The sequence below is a fragment of the Crinia signifera genome, chromosome 1, assembly GCF_055691185.1.
Source record: "Crinia signifera chromosome 1, ASM5569118v1, whole genome shotgun sequence".
Classification (NCBI taxonomy): domain Eukaryota; kingdom Metazoa; phylum Chordata; class Amphibia; order Anura; family Myobatrachidae; genus Crinia; species Crinia signifera.
In genome coordinates this window covers 433621790-433639782 of record NC_139217.1, presented here as the reverse complement: position 1 = coordinate 433639782, position 17993 = coordinate 433621790, and the positions used below count along the sequence as shown (strand labels likewise).

At 43.6% G+C, this 17993-nt stretch overlaps 1 protein-coding gene across 1 annotated transcript in view; it reads left to right on the top strand.

Moving 5' to 3' along the window:
* CWC27 (CWC27 spliceosome associated cyclophilin) overlaps positions 1-17504 on the top strand; it is a 251153-nt gene extending 233649 nt beyond the window's left edge. The window contains exon 14 of the mRNA XM_083153032.1: positions 15906-17504. Within this exon, the coding sequence (XP_083009158.1) occupies positions 15906-16068 (163 nt within the window). The 3' untranslated portion in view covers positions 16069-17504. The remainder of the gene's footprint in view (positions 1-15905) is intronic.
* Positions 17505-17993: the final 489 nt, after the last annotated feature.

Below are 17993 nucleotides of genomic sequence, written 5' to 3'. Positions count from 1 at the left end.
CTTGTCGATACCCGCACCATATCGTTCATTTACAGATGTATTCAGTAAAGGTGGTGCCGACACCCTGCCTCCTCACCGTCCTTGGGACTGCCCGATAGAGCTGGTGGCCGGGAAATTCCCTCCTCGTGGCCGCATCTATCCCCTGTCGCTACCTGAGACTGAGGCCATGTCCTCGTACATTCAAGAGAACTTAAACAAAGGTTTCATTCGACCATCTACTTCTCCGGCCGGGGCCGGGTTTTTCTTTGTGAAAAAGAAAGATGGCGGTCTTCGGCCATGTATCGACTATAGGGGCCTGAACGACATCACCATTAAAAACCGCTATCCCTTACCCCTTATCGCAGAACTATTCGACAAGATCAGAGGGGCAGCAATCTTTACTAAATTGGACCTGCGAGGGGCCTACAATTTGATCCGGATCCGTCCAGGTGACGAGTGGAAGACGGCTTTTAACACGCGCGACGGCCACTATGAATACCTGGTGATGCCCTTCGGCCTTTGTAACGCCCCCGCTGTCTTCCAACAGTTTGTAAATGATATCTTTCGGGACTTGCTGTACCACTCCATCGTAGTCTATCTAGACGATATACTCATCTTCTCTCCAAATCTCCAACTTCACAGACAGACAGTGTCCGAAGTCCTACGACGTCTTCGCCAAAATCAACTGTTCTGCAAGTTGGAAAAGTGCGTTTTTGAGGTCACGTCCATTCCATTCTTGGGTCACATTCTCTCCGCCACTGGGATAGAAATGGACCCAGAAAAGGTGAGAGCCATCCAAGACTGGGCAGCCCCCACAACACTCAAAGGAATTCAGAGATTCCTAGGGTTCTCAAACTATTACCGGCGATTTATCCGGAACTTCTCTACTATCGCTGCTCCCCTCACTGCTCTCACTTGCAAGGGAGCTGATCCAAGCCGATGGTCGCCAGAAGCATCCTCTGCCTTCCAGCAGTTAAAGAGAGCATTCATGACGGCACCAATCCTCCTCCAACCAGACCTCGACAGGCCCTTCATTCTCGAGGTGGACGCATCCTCGGAAGGGATCGGGGCCATCTTGTCACAAAAAGGTGAGGATCAAGAATTACACCCTTGTGCCTTCCTCTCCAAAAAATTCCTCCCAGCAGAGAAGAATTACCCCATCGGGGAACAGGAGTTGCTTGCAGTCAAAACTGCGTTAGAGGAGTGGCGATACCTTCTGGAGGGGGCACGACATAAGATCACCGTGTATTCAGACCACAAAAATCTGTCCTTTCTTAAACAGGCTCAGTGCCTTACTGCCCGCCAAGCCCGTTGGGCCATGTTTTTTGAACGCTTTGATTTCCAAATTAAATTCCGACCTGGAACCACGAATACTAAGGCAGACGCTCTATCCCGCTCCTTTGAGACGACCTCTGACCTAGAGACACCTCCTCGTCCAATCCTCGATCCGCTGGTCTTCGCCCAAGTAACCGTACAGCCATCTCCTCCTCCAGGTAAAACGTTCGTTCCCCCCGAACTTCGCAAGAAAATATTGTCATGGGCACATTCTTCCCGCTTCGCAGGGCACGCAGGAGCACAAAAGACCTTGATGTTCCTGTCACGTTCTTATTGGTGGCCAACCATCCGCCACGACGTAACCAACTTCGTTGCCTCTTGTGTAAGATGTGCTCAGCATAAAGTGCCCAGAACAACTCCCGCTGGTCCTCTCCGCCCTCTAACCATTCCCACAGAACCATGGACCCATCTGTCAATGGACTTCATTTGCGAACTACCTCCCTCAAAAGGTCATACCGCAATCTGGGTAGTGGTCGACCGATTCTCGAAAATGGTCCATTTTTTCCCACTAAAAGGTCTCCCCTCTGCTCCAGTACTGGCTCAGCTATTCATCTCAACCATTTTTAAACTTCACGGACTGCCCAAAGAGATTGTATCCGACCGCGGAGTACAGTTCGTTGCAAAGTTCTGGAGAGCTCTCTGTGCCGCGGTACAGGTCAAACTCAAGTTTTCCACTGCCTTTCATCCCCAGACCAACGGCCAGACAGAACGGGTGAATCAAGACTTGGAGGCCTTTATCCGACTGTTTGTCTCGTCTTCCCAAGATGACTGGGTGGATCTTCTCCCGTGGGCAGAATATATGCATAACAACTCCTATCACTCTTCCTCCGGAACCACCCCCTTCTTTACAGTATTCGGCAAACATCCACGATCTCCGGATTTCTCAGAATTATCCTCTTCCGAAGTTCCTGCAGCAACCACTTCATTACAACGCTTTGCTAAAATCTGGTCGGATGTCCACACCGCTCTTCTTAAATCTTCCGCCCGATACAAGAGGATGGCAGACAGGAAAAGAAGGGCAGCGCCCAGATTGAAAGTCGGAGACCGGGTATGGCTGTCTACCCGCCATATACGCCTCCGTCTGCCCTCTATGAAGCTGGCTCCCCGGTTCATTGGGCCATACCCTATCACCCAAGTCATTAATCCGGTCGCTTATAGACTTCAACTTCCTCCTTCCCTAAGGATTTCGAATTCCTTCCATGTGTCCCTCCTCAAGCCTTTAAGGTTGAACTCTTATCAAAAGAAGATTCCCAAACCGCCTAAGATTAACTCCGAAAGTGGGGCTGAATTCGAGGTAAGACGCATTATAGACTCTCGTTGCCGCAATTCTCGTACCCAGTATCTGGTGGAATGGGTTGGGTTTGGTCCCGAAGAGAACTCTTGGGTGGATTCCATTGATTTGCACGCTCCAAAACTGGTAAAGCAATTTCTCCAGAGAAATCCGCACAAGGCCCATAGGCGCCCTGGGGTCACCCTGAAAAGGGGGGGTACTGTCACACGTAGCCGCGACGGAGCGCGGCGGGTACAGTACTCACCCGTCTGCGCCCGCCGCCGGCTAGCGTGTGCAGGCTCCGGTGTGCGGGTAGCGGCAGCTCTGGGTAGGGATGGCAGCAGTAGTGGTGCCGGGAGGCCGGGGTCGCCATCTTGGTTGAGGGCAGGAGACAGATTGGCCCAGAGTGGAGGTTCCCTCCTCATCCTGTGCTGACAGCCAATGGCAGCCATCCCCTGGGGATATAGGGGATCTGCCTAGGCTGTTCAGTGTCAGTGCAATGAGTCTTTGGAGTCATTCACAACTCCTAGCTGATTCCCGGATCCTGGCTCTTTCTCTCCTGACTCTGGTGCCTTGCTCCCTGCATCTTGCTACAAGGAAGTTTTCTCCTGACACCAATGCTGCAAGTCCTACCTAGTGCTTGTTCCTGCTTGTGTCCCAGAATTACCCTGCACAGCTTCCCGCTGTCCTCCTTCATACAACTCATTCATTCCATCATCTTTCAGTCATCCGGATCCATTTCTTCTGTCATCAAATCAACCTCCTTCCGGATCCTCATCTATGTACTCTGGCTCACCAAGTATACGTTTCCAGATTTCCCTGCCCGTTATTAGTATTGTGCTGGACTCTATTTAATTTATTCCAACTGTCACTTAAAGAAGTATTTGAGTGAAGTTTATCATTTATGAAATCCGTTATTAAACCTGCACGTTTCAATCCTACTCCTCCTGGTCCGTCTCCGGTTCCTGTGCACCACACGACTCCATCCAGCCCTTTAGCCGTGACAGGTACGTAATGTTGAGATTTTATCTGTAGACTGCGCACAGGCCAAGGTACCTGCAATCAGGAACAAAAATGTATTTCTATAAATTGTTTTAGGGAGGGGGCACAAAACCAGTATCTCGCCAAGGGCCCTGTGGCGTCTAGATCCAGCTCCGCCTGGGACTGTGCCTGAAAACTGAGACTATCCAACCAAATTGGGGCAGATTGGGGGTATGATTTATGTCTTTACCATTTCCTCAGAATAACCTCCTAAAATACTAGAATAACCTCCTAAAATACTGCTTGGATTAGCCTCCGTTATGGTTTCAATTAGTTATGAGAGTGGACAGATTAAGTAGTAACGTAGTAGTTGAGGTTGAAAAAAGACACATGTCCATCAAGTTCAACCTTTTTTGCAGATCTAACTAAGGTGTATGGCCTAGCTGTGATACCCCCTGTAATATAATCTACCTGTTGTAGCTTTGGCTAAATATCGAGTATGGGTTGTACCCCTGGATGTTTTTTTTTTTCCAGTTAATGTTTGTCCAACCTTATTTTAAATGTATTTAATGTGTCTGCCCATACTACCTCCTCCAGAAGGTAGTTTTTTCGGATACTCCCTAAAAACTGCCGGTTTACACCCCCAAATGCCGGCTTCTTGACTGTCAATGTCCAGCCACAATTGTGTTTAGGACTGCGCAGTCAATTCTCAATATACAAATTCACTGATCAGTTATCAACTCTTCATCAAGTCCAAGGACCTTATTCCATGTACAGTGACTGTACCCATCAGCGTCAAACTGCGCAAACTTCCCATCTGTCACCTTCTTGGCTGTAATCTAAGCACAGGGGAAGTCCAAAGCTGGTTTTTCATTTTGCAAATGTACTTAGAAATTAAGGTGACATGTACAGTACTATACAGCCTCCTCTGTTTACTAAAGAAAATATTGACCACCAATTATTTGACATTATAATTATCCAGTGGCATAGCTACATATGTGGCAGACCCCGCGGCGGCTTGGGGGAGCGGCGCCAGCGGAATCTGTGGTGGGCGCCGCTGGCTGAACTGACAGGCGACCCAGGCAGCAGTGAGCGCTGAGCTGATCCCGCCCTGTACATATCTAATGAGCGGGGACCCAGTGCAGTGCATATTGAATGAGCGGCTCTATGCCCTGTGCATATATATGCCCTGTGCATATGTAATGAGCGGCGGCGCCAAAATTTTTTGGGCAGGGGGAAGAAAAGATTCTAGCTATGCCACTGTAATTATTTTTAACAGAGGGCATGATCACAAGTATACTCACAATGTAATATTAATACATTCTATTTTTTATAAGTTATCAATTTAATATTGTACTACGCTTGACGGTTCCATCTGCCGTCTCCTTCTCCCGGCACATTCTGCAGTTGTTCATTTATCACTTTTACAAGTTGACTTTTACAAGTCCAAGGACCTTATTCCATGTACAGTGACTGTACCCATCAGCGTCAAACTGCGCAAACTTCCCATCTGTCACCTTCTTGGCTGTAATCTAAGCACAGGGGAAGTCCAAAGCTGGTTTTTCATTTTGCAAATGTACTTAGAAATTAAGGTGACATGTACAGTACTATACAGCCTCCTCTGTTTACTAAAGAAAATATTGACCACCAATTATTTGACATTATAATTATCCAGTGGCATAGCTACATATGTGGCAGACCCCGCGGCGGCTTGGGGGAGCGGCGCCAGCGGAATCTGTGGTGGGCGCCGCTGGCTGAACTGACAGGCGACCCAGGCAGCAGTGAGCGCTGAGCTGATCCCGCCCTGTACATATCTAATGAGCGGGGACCCAGTGCAGTGCATATTGAATGAGCGGCTCTATGCCCTGTGCATATCTATGCCCTGTGCATATGTAATGAGCGGCGGCGCCAAAATTTTTTGGGCAGGGGGAAGAAAAGATTCTAGCTATGCCACTGTAATTATTTTTAACAGAGGGCATGATCACAAGTATACTCACAATGTAATATTAATACATTCTATTTTTTATAAGTTATCAATTTAATATTGTACTACGCTTGACGGTTCCATCTGCCGTCTCCTTCTCCCGGCACATTCTGCAGTTGTTCATTTATCACTTTTACAAGTTGAGCTCCATCACAATCAGCTTCCCTGTGTCCTCCCTAGGCTGTCAGAAAACCCAAACACAGTAAAGAATGTGCGCTGAAGTTGTCCACAAAGAGCTGCTATAAAACTGCAAAATAAAATATGATATATTAAGTAGCTGTTGAGCCTCACTCGGGGAATTCAGGTCATTACAGGTCAGACACTGGAAATCAAGTCTGGACTGAAAATGTAAACTATTCAGGCTGTGTCTAAAACCTGCCTCAAATGACGGACTACTTTCTCTCCGTCAGACGAAGAGAGGGGGAAAAATGTAGTTGGTTAAACGGTGTCTGATGGAAAGGTAACATTATCTGTCAGCGGCGCTGATCATTCCAGAGTGTGGAGCATAGCTGCGCTAAATGCTTTTACGGGAGATTACATGGTGTTTATATTTGGGTCTTTATACAGGCATCATGTGCTTAGTTTTTTTTTCTTAACGAATTAAAATACTGTACCTATTACAGAATGGGTGCTTCGCGGAGTGCAGCTAATCTGAAACACAAAAAGACTAGTGGCAAATACTGAAAGTATAGCTGGTCTCTTTGTGAAATAACCGTTAATATAAGAGTTTGAACCACCAGAAGGGCCAGGGATTAAAACCCACCAGATATATATATATATATATATATATATATATATATATATATATATATATATATATATATATATATAATATAGCAGGAAACCGTTTATCAAAACAGCTTACATTACTTCATAAAAGCCTTAATAAAGGCTGAAACCTGCAGCGAGTGGACTGTTTGTCCTGATTGTGGACTACCTTCTCACTGCTGGGAGATTCCTGTTTTTAAGCAAATAACCTGTAGTGGGTCCATCATATTGATACGGCATCATTATTATTTGCTGCCTGTGGGCCATTGAAAGATTTTACTTGGGATAACTGTTCCCACTACCCTTTATTGATTTTATATTCGTTGTTCGAGCCAGAGTGAGGCTTGGATGCCGGCGTCTGACACGCAGCAGCGGGGATGCGGGATGACGTCATGGCGGGGCGCCGACGTTGGGGAGGCGCTGAGCCTAGCGTCACCCACAGCGCTGGTAAGCGTGTGATGCCAGGCAGGGAGCCAGACTCCGGTGAACACAGGTGAGTATGACATTCACTAATGATTGTTGGGGGTGGGTTTTTCCTTTGTGTATTTAAAACGGTCACTTGCTGTATGTACTTTGATCCCTGAGGACGGGCGGATTGTGCCCGAAACATGTCGGAGGACTTGCACTGCAATAAAATTGCTTTTTTCACTTGCTAAAAATCCGGGAGTGCCACCTTCTTGCCTACATCGTGTATGTGTGTGTGTATGTATATATATATATATATATATATATATATATATATATAATGTATATATGTGTGTGTGTGTGTCTATACGACGAAACGCGTCAGGGCGTGGCCTACAACGCTCCTACTGCACCTCACAGCCGATGTCTGGACCCTGGTGACCCCTACACGCCTCCCTGCAAGCCAGCATAGCGGTGATTTCGGTGGTTCCATGTTCCAGCACCTAAGCGTGAGCAGTCTAGCCTCTGGCTACTTTTAAACCTTGTGGTACCCAGCCCACAGTGTTTTTATATATGGTACGAGTTCACTTTGACCTGTACCAGGATTTTTATTGTCCAATAAAATCATGTATTCGTAATACTGCACCATGAAGCGCCTTCTCTCTGCCTCCTTCTAGATCTCCATCTCTCTGTGGATTCCAGAGATTACATCATAGAGAGAAGCAGCTGCAGGTCTACATATTGACTTTGGTGCTCATCTTTCCCTCATCTATTGGGGAACTTTGTTCTGGTGATTTATCTGACACACACCGGGCGCAGGGGCCCACGCCTGTTCTATATATATATATATATATATATATATATATATATATATATATATATATATATATATATAGTACACTTACCCCCCCAGCTGATGCCCAGTTGAAACGGCTGTCGGGACAGCCCGTGTTGCTAATACTTTTTGCACATGGAATAAACACGCTTTTCTTCACCTACGTCTGAGTGCTGGTCTTCATCCTTCTACGGGGGGGTAAGTGTACTGCATTTCATTATATGACCTGGCACCGACGAAAGCTACATCACTGGAGTGCCGTCCTGCTACCCATTTACCCAATTGGAGGGCTTCCAATAAAAGAATTGGTTTTTACACTCGAGGTCTTCGGTTTCATTTATGAAGTTCATGAACATTTCGTTTGAATACAAGTGACTCCAGGATCACATTTATTTGGGACTTTTAGTCTAGCTCTGTGGCTAAGTGGTATCACTTGAGCGCACTCTGGACACCCCCCCTTTTGTATATATATATATATATATATATATATATATATATATATATATATATATATATATGCAGTGTATCACAAGTTCTCAGAGAGCCAGTGAGAACTTGTGATACACTGCATTTCCCACTTAGAGAGGATCTATTAACTCTAGATTGATTCATTGCCCCTGATGAACTACTGAATTATGAAATGCGTCAGACCGCGGATTGATTCTATATGTGGCATATTTAAGAACATGAGAATGCTAATGAAATCATATGGGCTGGAAAACCCCTAATAAATGCCTATCTGTCTTTTTCTATCATTTGATTTATTGTATATAGCCACCTGTAAAATTGGGCATTGGTGATATAAATATAGCGCACCTCTTTTCTGGTCTTTCTATTTCCCTTTTTTTCATGCCTTTGTTAACAGCGAGGTGCTATAGGGGTGCTGCTTTCCTTTAAGTGCAATATTAGGGCCACAACTCTTTTCCATATATAATATGACAAATGTCACCCCAGCTGCCCCTTCTATGTGCCTGTTACATACAGTAGCCATTCATTATCCAGTATGGTGGCATCTTGCACGTATGTACAGCTGGCTATACGTATGTATTGCTGTTTCCCTAGCCGTTGGTGGATCCCTGTTTGTATTCGGTGGCTAAGATGTTATTAAATTGATGGGCACCTTTATTATGAAAGGAGCAAGCATATGTGCAGGGTATTTTCCCATAGGATGCCACCTAAGATAGTGAGATTTCTGGTGAAGGAGCTCTGCGGGAATGGACTTGCTTGCTATTAAATGCAGCATTCTAGGGCCACGTCCAGACCAGTATTTCTATTCATCACAATGTGGGACATTATAATAGAGGCAAATTACCCTTTGGGCCAAGTCTGTGCCATGTCTCCCCCCCCCCCCCCCCGTGCCACGTCGTGTCCCCCATCCACCCCCCCCGCTCCTGTGCCATGTGTTGCGCACACCTTCCCCCACCCCACCCCAATTATGCTGCAACCGGGCAACCGGCGTAAATACTGAGCCAAATTCTCAGGCAGAGTTGCATTGCTCTGATGTCTACAGTTATTTCTAGGTAGCAGCTTTGCGTAGTGTCGCTGATCAACACAAATAATCATTGCTACCTGATCCTATAACTGTATGTCTGAAATGCACAGAATGATGCCAAGTATTTGGTCAAAGTTTCAGAAGGATCTGTGCAAGCAGATAAATGAAAGTCGCTGGTCATCCCTGTGATTGTGATGTCAATAGAACATCATTTGTGAATTGTGAACTGTTATGGTAAATGTCTGTTAAAAGAAATACCAAAAAAATTCTAGACGTTACTTAAATTTTAATCTGACAAAATGTTCTGTCTGTAGCAGTAACACGCGGGTGCCTACCTTGTGTATGTTTGTGTTTTTATTGGACATTGTACAATTTTGTCTGCCTTTCAGTCTCCTGAAACCTGTGATTTATGGAGGTGTATAGGTCAGGAGTTTATTACAATAGCTGTTTTGTTTAAAAAATTTAGTGAGTCAAACACGTTGAAAGACAAACAGATGAAGAATTTAAAAAAGCTTTTGGAACGAGTCATTTTGTTTGTTTTGTTACAAAAAAGGAAATGTTAAATGTATGAGTTCTGGGCAGTAATCCATAAGTATTATAATATCGCACAGTAGGTATACAATAAGTAGTTCTGTTTTTTAAATAAAATCTTTTTTTTTCCCAGCCAGGCAGGTTAAAATATGTCTGCCAGGTACCAGTTTTATTTATTTATTAAGTTTCTTATATAGCGCACACACATTCTGCAGCGCTGTACAGAGAATGTTTGATCATTCACAACAGTCCATGCCGTAGTTGAGCTTGCAATCTATATTCCCTACCACATGCACACAGACATTCTAGGGTTAATTTGTTGTGAGCCAATTAACCTACCAGTATATTTTTGGATTGTGGGACGAAACCGGAGTACCCGGAGGAAACCCATGGAAGGACGGGGAGAATATACAAACTCCGCACAGTTAGGGCCATTGTGGGAACCGAACCCATGACTTCAGTGATAACCATTACACCATCCATATTTTATTTGTATAATGACTTCAAAAAAGTTGTCATAGTTGTCTTCCAGTAAGTCTATTTTTGGAATGAAGAAAATAGTTTTTTTTTTCCTGTGTGTAACTTACTTTTGATTGAATATGTAGGAGAGAAAAGCTTTGATTATGAAGAAAATAATCTTCAATGTGTATTATGTTGTATATGAGTACGTGTGTATTATGCAAACACAGTATATGGAGTATATAAAAGAATATACATTAAAAATAGGTACCTGGTCCATTTTTTATTTAAAATAAGCTCATAGTGGGTCATTCTATAGTGCATGTATTAACCTGGACCTCAGGGTTGAAAGTGCAAAGCATGAGCTATATTATCAGTGCAAAATTGTACGAGCTTTGCATTCCTTCTGTCTGGCAGATCTCTGTGGGTATTACATCATGGTCATTACAGTTATGAATCACTGTGCAGTAAAATCAGGAACATTTTGAAGGACAATCTTATCATGTATTTCACTTTTAAACAGAAAAGCCTTGATAGGTACTCAAAAATAACATTTATATAGGTGCACGCAGGGTGAAGTACCGTTGCATTGGCATGAATACACCACCCCTTCATCTCGTCCCCATCTCACCCTGGATTCGCTGATTTTTGTACACAACCCTCTGGGATTGCACAGAAAATTAACGCTCACTCCACCCCTAGTATTTGTTTCTTATTGGTGAAAACAAGTCTTATTGATATATAATCACAATAAAAGATATAAGGCGTTCCCAGTTCATAATGGCAATTGACAGTTGCAAGTCCGGGCATTCAGCTCGGCAAAAATCTGATATGTTCATGTGCTGGGCGGTCCAGTTGTGTCTGTGAGCACAGCCTGCTGAGCGGGCTACTATCTCCTAACTAGAGTCAACCGCAATGGCAGTCTGCCATCTCCGCAACCCAGTGCAAAGAAGAAACGACTGCAGACACACGCTCTGTGTTTTTGTTCTAGGTCAGAAAGCCCCTGTAAATACGCAGGTGCGTAGGGATAGACGCAGGGTCTGCCACGAGTCACGTAGGCGAGGCATTGAGGCACGTTCCCATGCAGAGCACTTGAAGGCAGAGATTCTCGGTTCGCTTCAGTATCTCTGTGTGCCAAGCAGAGCATCGGGAGACAGAGCTACTCGGTTAGCCTCCCGTATCCCAGTGTGCCATGCGTTGCACAAGGGGGCAGAGCTGCTTGGACAGCTGCAGGATCTCTTGTGTGTCATGCAGCCATAAGAAAAGCCTATAAGACAAGCTAAGCAGCCCTGCTCAGCATGTCTTCTAGTCTTTATAGACCGGCACATTCAAGCATTGGCCCTTCCAGCAATTGAAAGGTGTGCTAGATAGCCAGTCCCCCCCTGTTGGTGTGTGTGTACCCATATATGTGCGGCAGTCTCACACAAGGTTTACTGTTAGCTGTAGTCGTTTTTATGCTCTGCGTGCTTACAATAAAATTATAAGGCAGAGTTTTAATTGAAATTATAATTCATGTTTTTGTTTCCCCCACAAAGATCCATCATAAAAGCCTGTATTTGTAACAATATAGTGCCTACACTCTGAACTATATCGTCAACGATATTGTTGAGTGACATCCTCCTGTCCCTGCTCCGTACATGCTGTCCTCAATGACATAGCAAAAATTGAGCCGCATGTACACGGTTAACGACCCGTATAACATCATTAACTATATTGAGTGTACACGCTAGTCAATATTACAACCGATATCGCTCAGAAGAGCCAAATTGAGTGATATAATTTGTAATATCGCTTAGTGTGTATGGGGGCTTCTTGCTAAACATCAGTAACAGTAAGTAATGACCGTAGGAATGAGATTCCCAGTTTCAAATCCCTGCCACCTACATACTGGATGGTATTGCCTAGCATGTGGGAGTTTGTAATTGGAACATTGGGCATCGAGGCCGCACACAGAGGTGCATCTATTCCACAGTAGGAGTGACCACAACGCTTTTGTTCAAAGGAAAAAAAATTATATTACCGCAAAATTGTGTGTGTACAACAGAATGAACCAGCTGTGTCCATTACACCAGGGGAAGATGCTGCCAGATTATTGCTTATTGGCTGTGCTGGGTGGGTGCTACTAGTGTAAATAATTCCTCATATCCATCCCCTGTGGCCACAAGCAGTCCAGATCTAAACAATTTTTTTTTCTTTTGGATGAAGAGATAACTATTAATTAAATCATTGCCTGTGTTTGGAGCTGAATAACCATTGCTTTAAATGCTAGAGTTGACCAGTTTGTGAAACCATATTGTCTCAATAAGATGACATTTAATACCATTCGGTTAGTTCTAACTAGTGAAGAGAGCTGCAGAACACCTGCTTTATATATCATTGCAGCTTTTTGTGGGTTTTTTTTCCCCCTATAATTACAAGCATTGAGTAAACTGGTGTTTTCATACATTCAATGAATCCCCAGCGGTGTAAAGTAACATCTGCAAGAGTAATGAACAAGTCTTTGGCTGTTCTTGCAGTGAGGAAGCCTGCAGCTGATCAGCTCTGCCTCATTTGTAGGTGTCACTGCAGCAGGGATTAGTTTAGAAGATTCCAGGCAACGTGACACAGCGGCCAAGCCAAAGAAAACCTCCGAGCTAAAATACATCTCATTTTCAGCCATTGTTTAACCAAAACATGAACCAATTATGACACGTTTCAGGGATGATCAGTGTGTAACTGCACTGTTTACGGATATTGTTCCGTCCCAGCACATGTTTAAAATGTTCATTCAGTATGTAGCTTTGGCAGTCCCAATCTTTCATAAACAAAGATTTATTTTTTTAAGTCATCATCATCAATAGCAGTCTTTAAAGACTATTAAACACATTTTGCCGCTTAAAGTCCAAAATCATGTAACCGGAGCTGTGTGCGCACACTGTGTTATACAAGCATTCACTTTGCATCAGGTTCCCGGTCGCCTGTAGCACTCATGCTCTGTAGATGCAAAGACACTCATTAAGGAAGTGTCACAACATCCGATGTCTGACTTGGCTATTCCGTATTTGTATGGAACTGCATGAGGTTTTTTTTTTTGCTATTGGGCAGCACATGGGGCCTTGATTGCATGTGAATGTGTGTGTGTTTGTGTGTATATGTGTATGTGTGTGTGTGTGTATATATATATATATATATATATATACAGAATAGAGGTGCGCTACTATTATTTTTTACCAATATCCCCTAAATAGGGAGGTAATTACAGAAAATAAGTCAATATGATAAAAACAAATACATGAACACACTGCTGCTGCTTGTTCTAGGAATTTTGCATTGGAATACCTAGTTCACAAAGATTTTTTTAAAAAGCCGAAAATCACACGCTTCTGAACTGGCATACTGCTGTCTTCTCATTATTTCTGAGTGCCGCCGCATCTTACTTGAGCTGTAATAGTTGTCCTGCCCTGGTGCCAACCTCTGGATATTGTGTGCACAAAACCATCAACATAGCATTAGGAAGAATGGGCACTCAGGGACTGTAGGTAATAGTGAAAAAAGTGGACCAAGTTTATTCCATATTGGTCAACGCTTCAGGGTCAATTCCCCATCGTCAGAACATATAATATACGGTATAGTATATGTTCTGACGACGGGGGATTGACCCTGAATGTTGACCAATATGGAATAAACTTGGTCTACTGTTTTCACTATTACCTACACTCGGAACTGTATCCACAATTAATCAGGCTGGAGCCATTGTAGATAGACAACGTTTCAGTTGTATTTAGCAACTTTTTTCAAGTCATACATAACAAAAACAGTGTAATACATTCCTTTATAGTACAGACAACCAATGTGCAGTGAATCACGCTGGCAGAGATCGAGGCCAGACATCCGCCCGGTGGCCGCGCAGAGTGATTATGTCATAGTGCACGCAGCATCCCTGCATCAGTGAAAGATGAACCATCACCATGGAAACGGGTAACAAACGGCGGAGCCTTTAGACGGATGCGGCTATAAACAAAATAAATAACACAGATGAATATACATATAGCGCAGAGGCAGCCCCAGTGATCTCTATACAGCATATGAAATATAACGTGCACGGGCACAGAATCTGGTAGATTACGAAATTTCACAGTTGACATGATGCCTAATAGAAATGGATTTACCAGTGGGTGGCAGAAAGTCTTGCCTGCTAACATGAATTGACATGTGACACAGCCACAGCGGGTACAACCCACGGGTTTGGAGCTAAGAAAAGACGTGGTATTATGTTCTTTTTGAAGCTTGGTTAAATCGGTTTTCACCAGCCAATCACGTAAACTCACGGGAGAAGCATGGCATTAGTGATGTGGTGGAAAAGGGTAGACTGGAGTCTGAAGAGACAACAGCCCAGTGTCACTTAGTAATAGTGTTAATGCCAGGGGACGTGACATTATACTGATTGACCCATGCCAACCGACTATTCTGCTGGGATGCTTTAGCTTTTTTGTGGAAAAGGCTGGAGTGATTGATAGATAAGGCTTTATCCTTTGCCTGTGCAACACCCAGAGTTCACACGCACATCTAAGGTTGCTCTGAGTAACCTTAGATGTGTGTACGTCTTCCACATCATTCGATGGTTGGCGACCATCGATAGATGTGGGTGTTCCCCCTGCAGGCTGCCAATGGATGTTTATGTAACACGTCCATTCGCATGCTCTGTGAATGTACGCACAATACGAATGGTGGGCCAGCGTACCACCATTCACAAAGTGGGATCTGGTTTACTCACAAGGATGCAAATGCGCATCTGACCGAATTAACCAGAATAACCCCCCAAAGCTAGAGGACTGGGTGGAAATACTATATGATGGGAATTTATTTCCAGGAATTGTTACAAATATAGGAAAAGGGTAATATAATGTTAACCTCATGACAAGAGATGGGAAATACTGGAAATGGCCATCAGTCAAAGATGAAATGGTACTTGTGTACTATCACGGTGCCCATCGCATCGCAGGCATGTGATGGTATGCGACGCGATTGGCACCCGATGGTATACAATTTAAAAATTTATACCATTGTATATGGCATACAATGCCATACAATGCGATGCGATTTTCAATTGTGTAAGCACCCTAATGGGGGCTTACAATGTTAAATGCACCCCCACTATGAACGTGAACCTGAAGCGTGGCGAGCCCGCGCGGGGCGGCGGTACACGTCCTACGACCTTTTCATACCCCCACTATCCACATCGGCGTGGAGTTGATTTTATATAGTGTGGCGAGGGGACGCGGAATACATGTAAAGTAATACGCTGCCCCTCGCGGGGCACGCTGCGCTTGCCACGCTTCGGGCTCGCTGCGCTCGCCACACTATATAAACTCAACTCCACGCCGACATGGATAGTGGGGGTATTAAAAGGTCGGAGGACGCGTACCGCTGCGCTCGCCACGCTTCGGGTTCACGTTCATAGTGGGGGTGCATTTAACATTGTAAGCCCTCATTAGGGTACTTATACAATTAAACATCGTATAGGGGGCTTATACAATTTTAAATCGCATCGGGTGTATGCCATGCGATGCGATTATATGTTGTGCGACCAAATATCGTGGGCGCCGTGCTAGTACACAAGTACCGATGAAATTTGGCACCAAAAAAAATAAAAATTTATAACAGCTGTGAAAAAGTAGTTATAACTTGTAAAATATGTAGATTTTAATTTGTTTAATAACTCTATTTGTATGAATATAAGCAAAGTGTAACGTGAGACTGTGTACCATTATTTATTTTTGTAATGCAATATGCTTTGTCATTTTTATATTCCCTAATTATAGGTTCATGTATAAACAGTGGTTTTCACATAGTTTTTACATTGATTTCTTTTTTTATGATTTTTCAGGATGTCTCACATGCTTCAGTTTGATGAGAAAAGTCGGAAGGTCAAAGATGCCACCATGCAAGATGAAGACACGTTTGAAATATACGATCCACGGAATCCGGTCAATAAAAGAAGAAGAGAAGAAAGCAAGAAGCTGATGAAGCAGAAGAAAGAAAGACGATAAATGATTTTTGCATTGTAAACATAACTATTCATACCCTGCTTGGAATCAGCCCCGGAATGCTAGTCTTGTGTATTATTAAATATAGTAGGAAGCAATTCCAGCAAATTCTCGGTTGGCTGTTCTTGCATTATTTAATAATGTTCTGGGGTTGAGTGGAGTTTGTTTTTATCCTTCATCAAAACATTGCCACAAGTAACCGTGTACAACATTTGTAATACCCACATCTATCATCCGTATTTTTAGATATGTTTTCCTAAGGTCTATCCATTCGTGGAAACAGGAGAGCCAGAGATGAAGGTTAAGAACAACCTGTAAGCCAGTGAAATACAATGTTAGCACAGAGTACCGACAAGTTGGAAGAAGAAATAGGAAACACGGAGATCATTTATTAAGTAGACAAGTTGTCCATAGCAATTAAACAGCTTCTTACCTAGTATTGTCAGGTACATTCTACATACCCTACAACATGGCCCATTCCATTAGGTACAATGGGGCAGATGTATTGAGCCTTGTGAGCAAGGGTGATAAAGAGAGATAAACGTCCAGCCAATCAGCTCCTTACTGACTTTTTTCAAACACAGCCTGTAACATGGCAGTTGGCAGGTGATTGGCTGGACGTTTATCTCTCCTTATCACCCTGGCATTTATCTCTTGTTAAAGCTTAATACATCTGCCCCAAAATGCTCTATTCCTGGACTTCCTTACCAGTGGCAGTTGCAAAGGTAGGGCTCCAGCACAGTCCAATATTCCAAAAGGGGAGCCACACCTAATGCCACCCAACATCACTGTCCTGGACACACTGGCAGGACTTTGGACTGTGCTGGAGTCCAACCCCTGTAACTGCCACTGGCAGGGAAGTCCAGGAACAGAGCATTTTGTACCTACTATAATGGGTCATGTTGGAGGGTATGCATTCTATAACATGATAGGTAGAAGCTAATTGGTTTATATGGGCAACTTTACAATTCTTCAGAAGACTTAAAACATTTCCTTAAAGTGTCTAGTTAAATGCTAACAGCAGCACATGATATGAGGATCTTCAAAAATGTGTTTTGCTAACCTAACTTTTATGTGAAATAAAGCAAATATTATAAACATGTTGTTTATACTACATGGAACTGTGAGGTAGATATATGAAGCAGTGGTAAGAGGGCAGAAGTGAGCCAGAGGAAAAGATAACCATGGCAACCAATCGTCTGCTCTGTATAATTGTATATTATGCAAATTATAGATGTTACTACAGTGCTGATTGGTTGGCATTGGCTAAATCTCTTCTGGCTCACTTCTCCTTCCTTATCACTGCTTCATACATCTACCCCTGTATGTAGTAACAATGTGTCATGTGCGGAGTGTATTACTGTACTCAGGAATATGATTTTCAAGATTATGATTAGTTTTTCTTTACGGAGTACAATAAATAAAACGTTTTCTGCTGATTTGGTTCTTCCGAGTCTGACGTTTGTTATTTTTACATTTTACTTCATAAAATAGATTGCTCACATTTAATGTCGTAAGGGCAGAGATGTTCATTTTTTATTTTACTTCCATGTATATATTCTAGACGCGAAAGGACAAAGCAAGGGCAACCACCTGTTTAGCATACCAACACTCCGCACATTGTAACCAAAAATAACAGGAAAAAGCAGAAACATAAGCTGCACCCAGAAATATCTTCTCACTTAAGTACTGAAAATACGCCTCAAAATATGTTATCGAAGAGTGGTGCTAAATGCCGGAATCCTTCACGTTGTCCATCTGCACCTACTTGGGCAGAATTGCGGCTCTGAATTGAGCAGATCTCTTAAGAGACCTTCCGGCCGCCACTCTGCGAGCAGCCCCGTCCTGTTCTAAAGAACTTGCCCTAGGAGTGTATGTCATAAACTTGGTTAATCCTAGTTCATTTTAATAATAAAAAAAAAAAACAT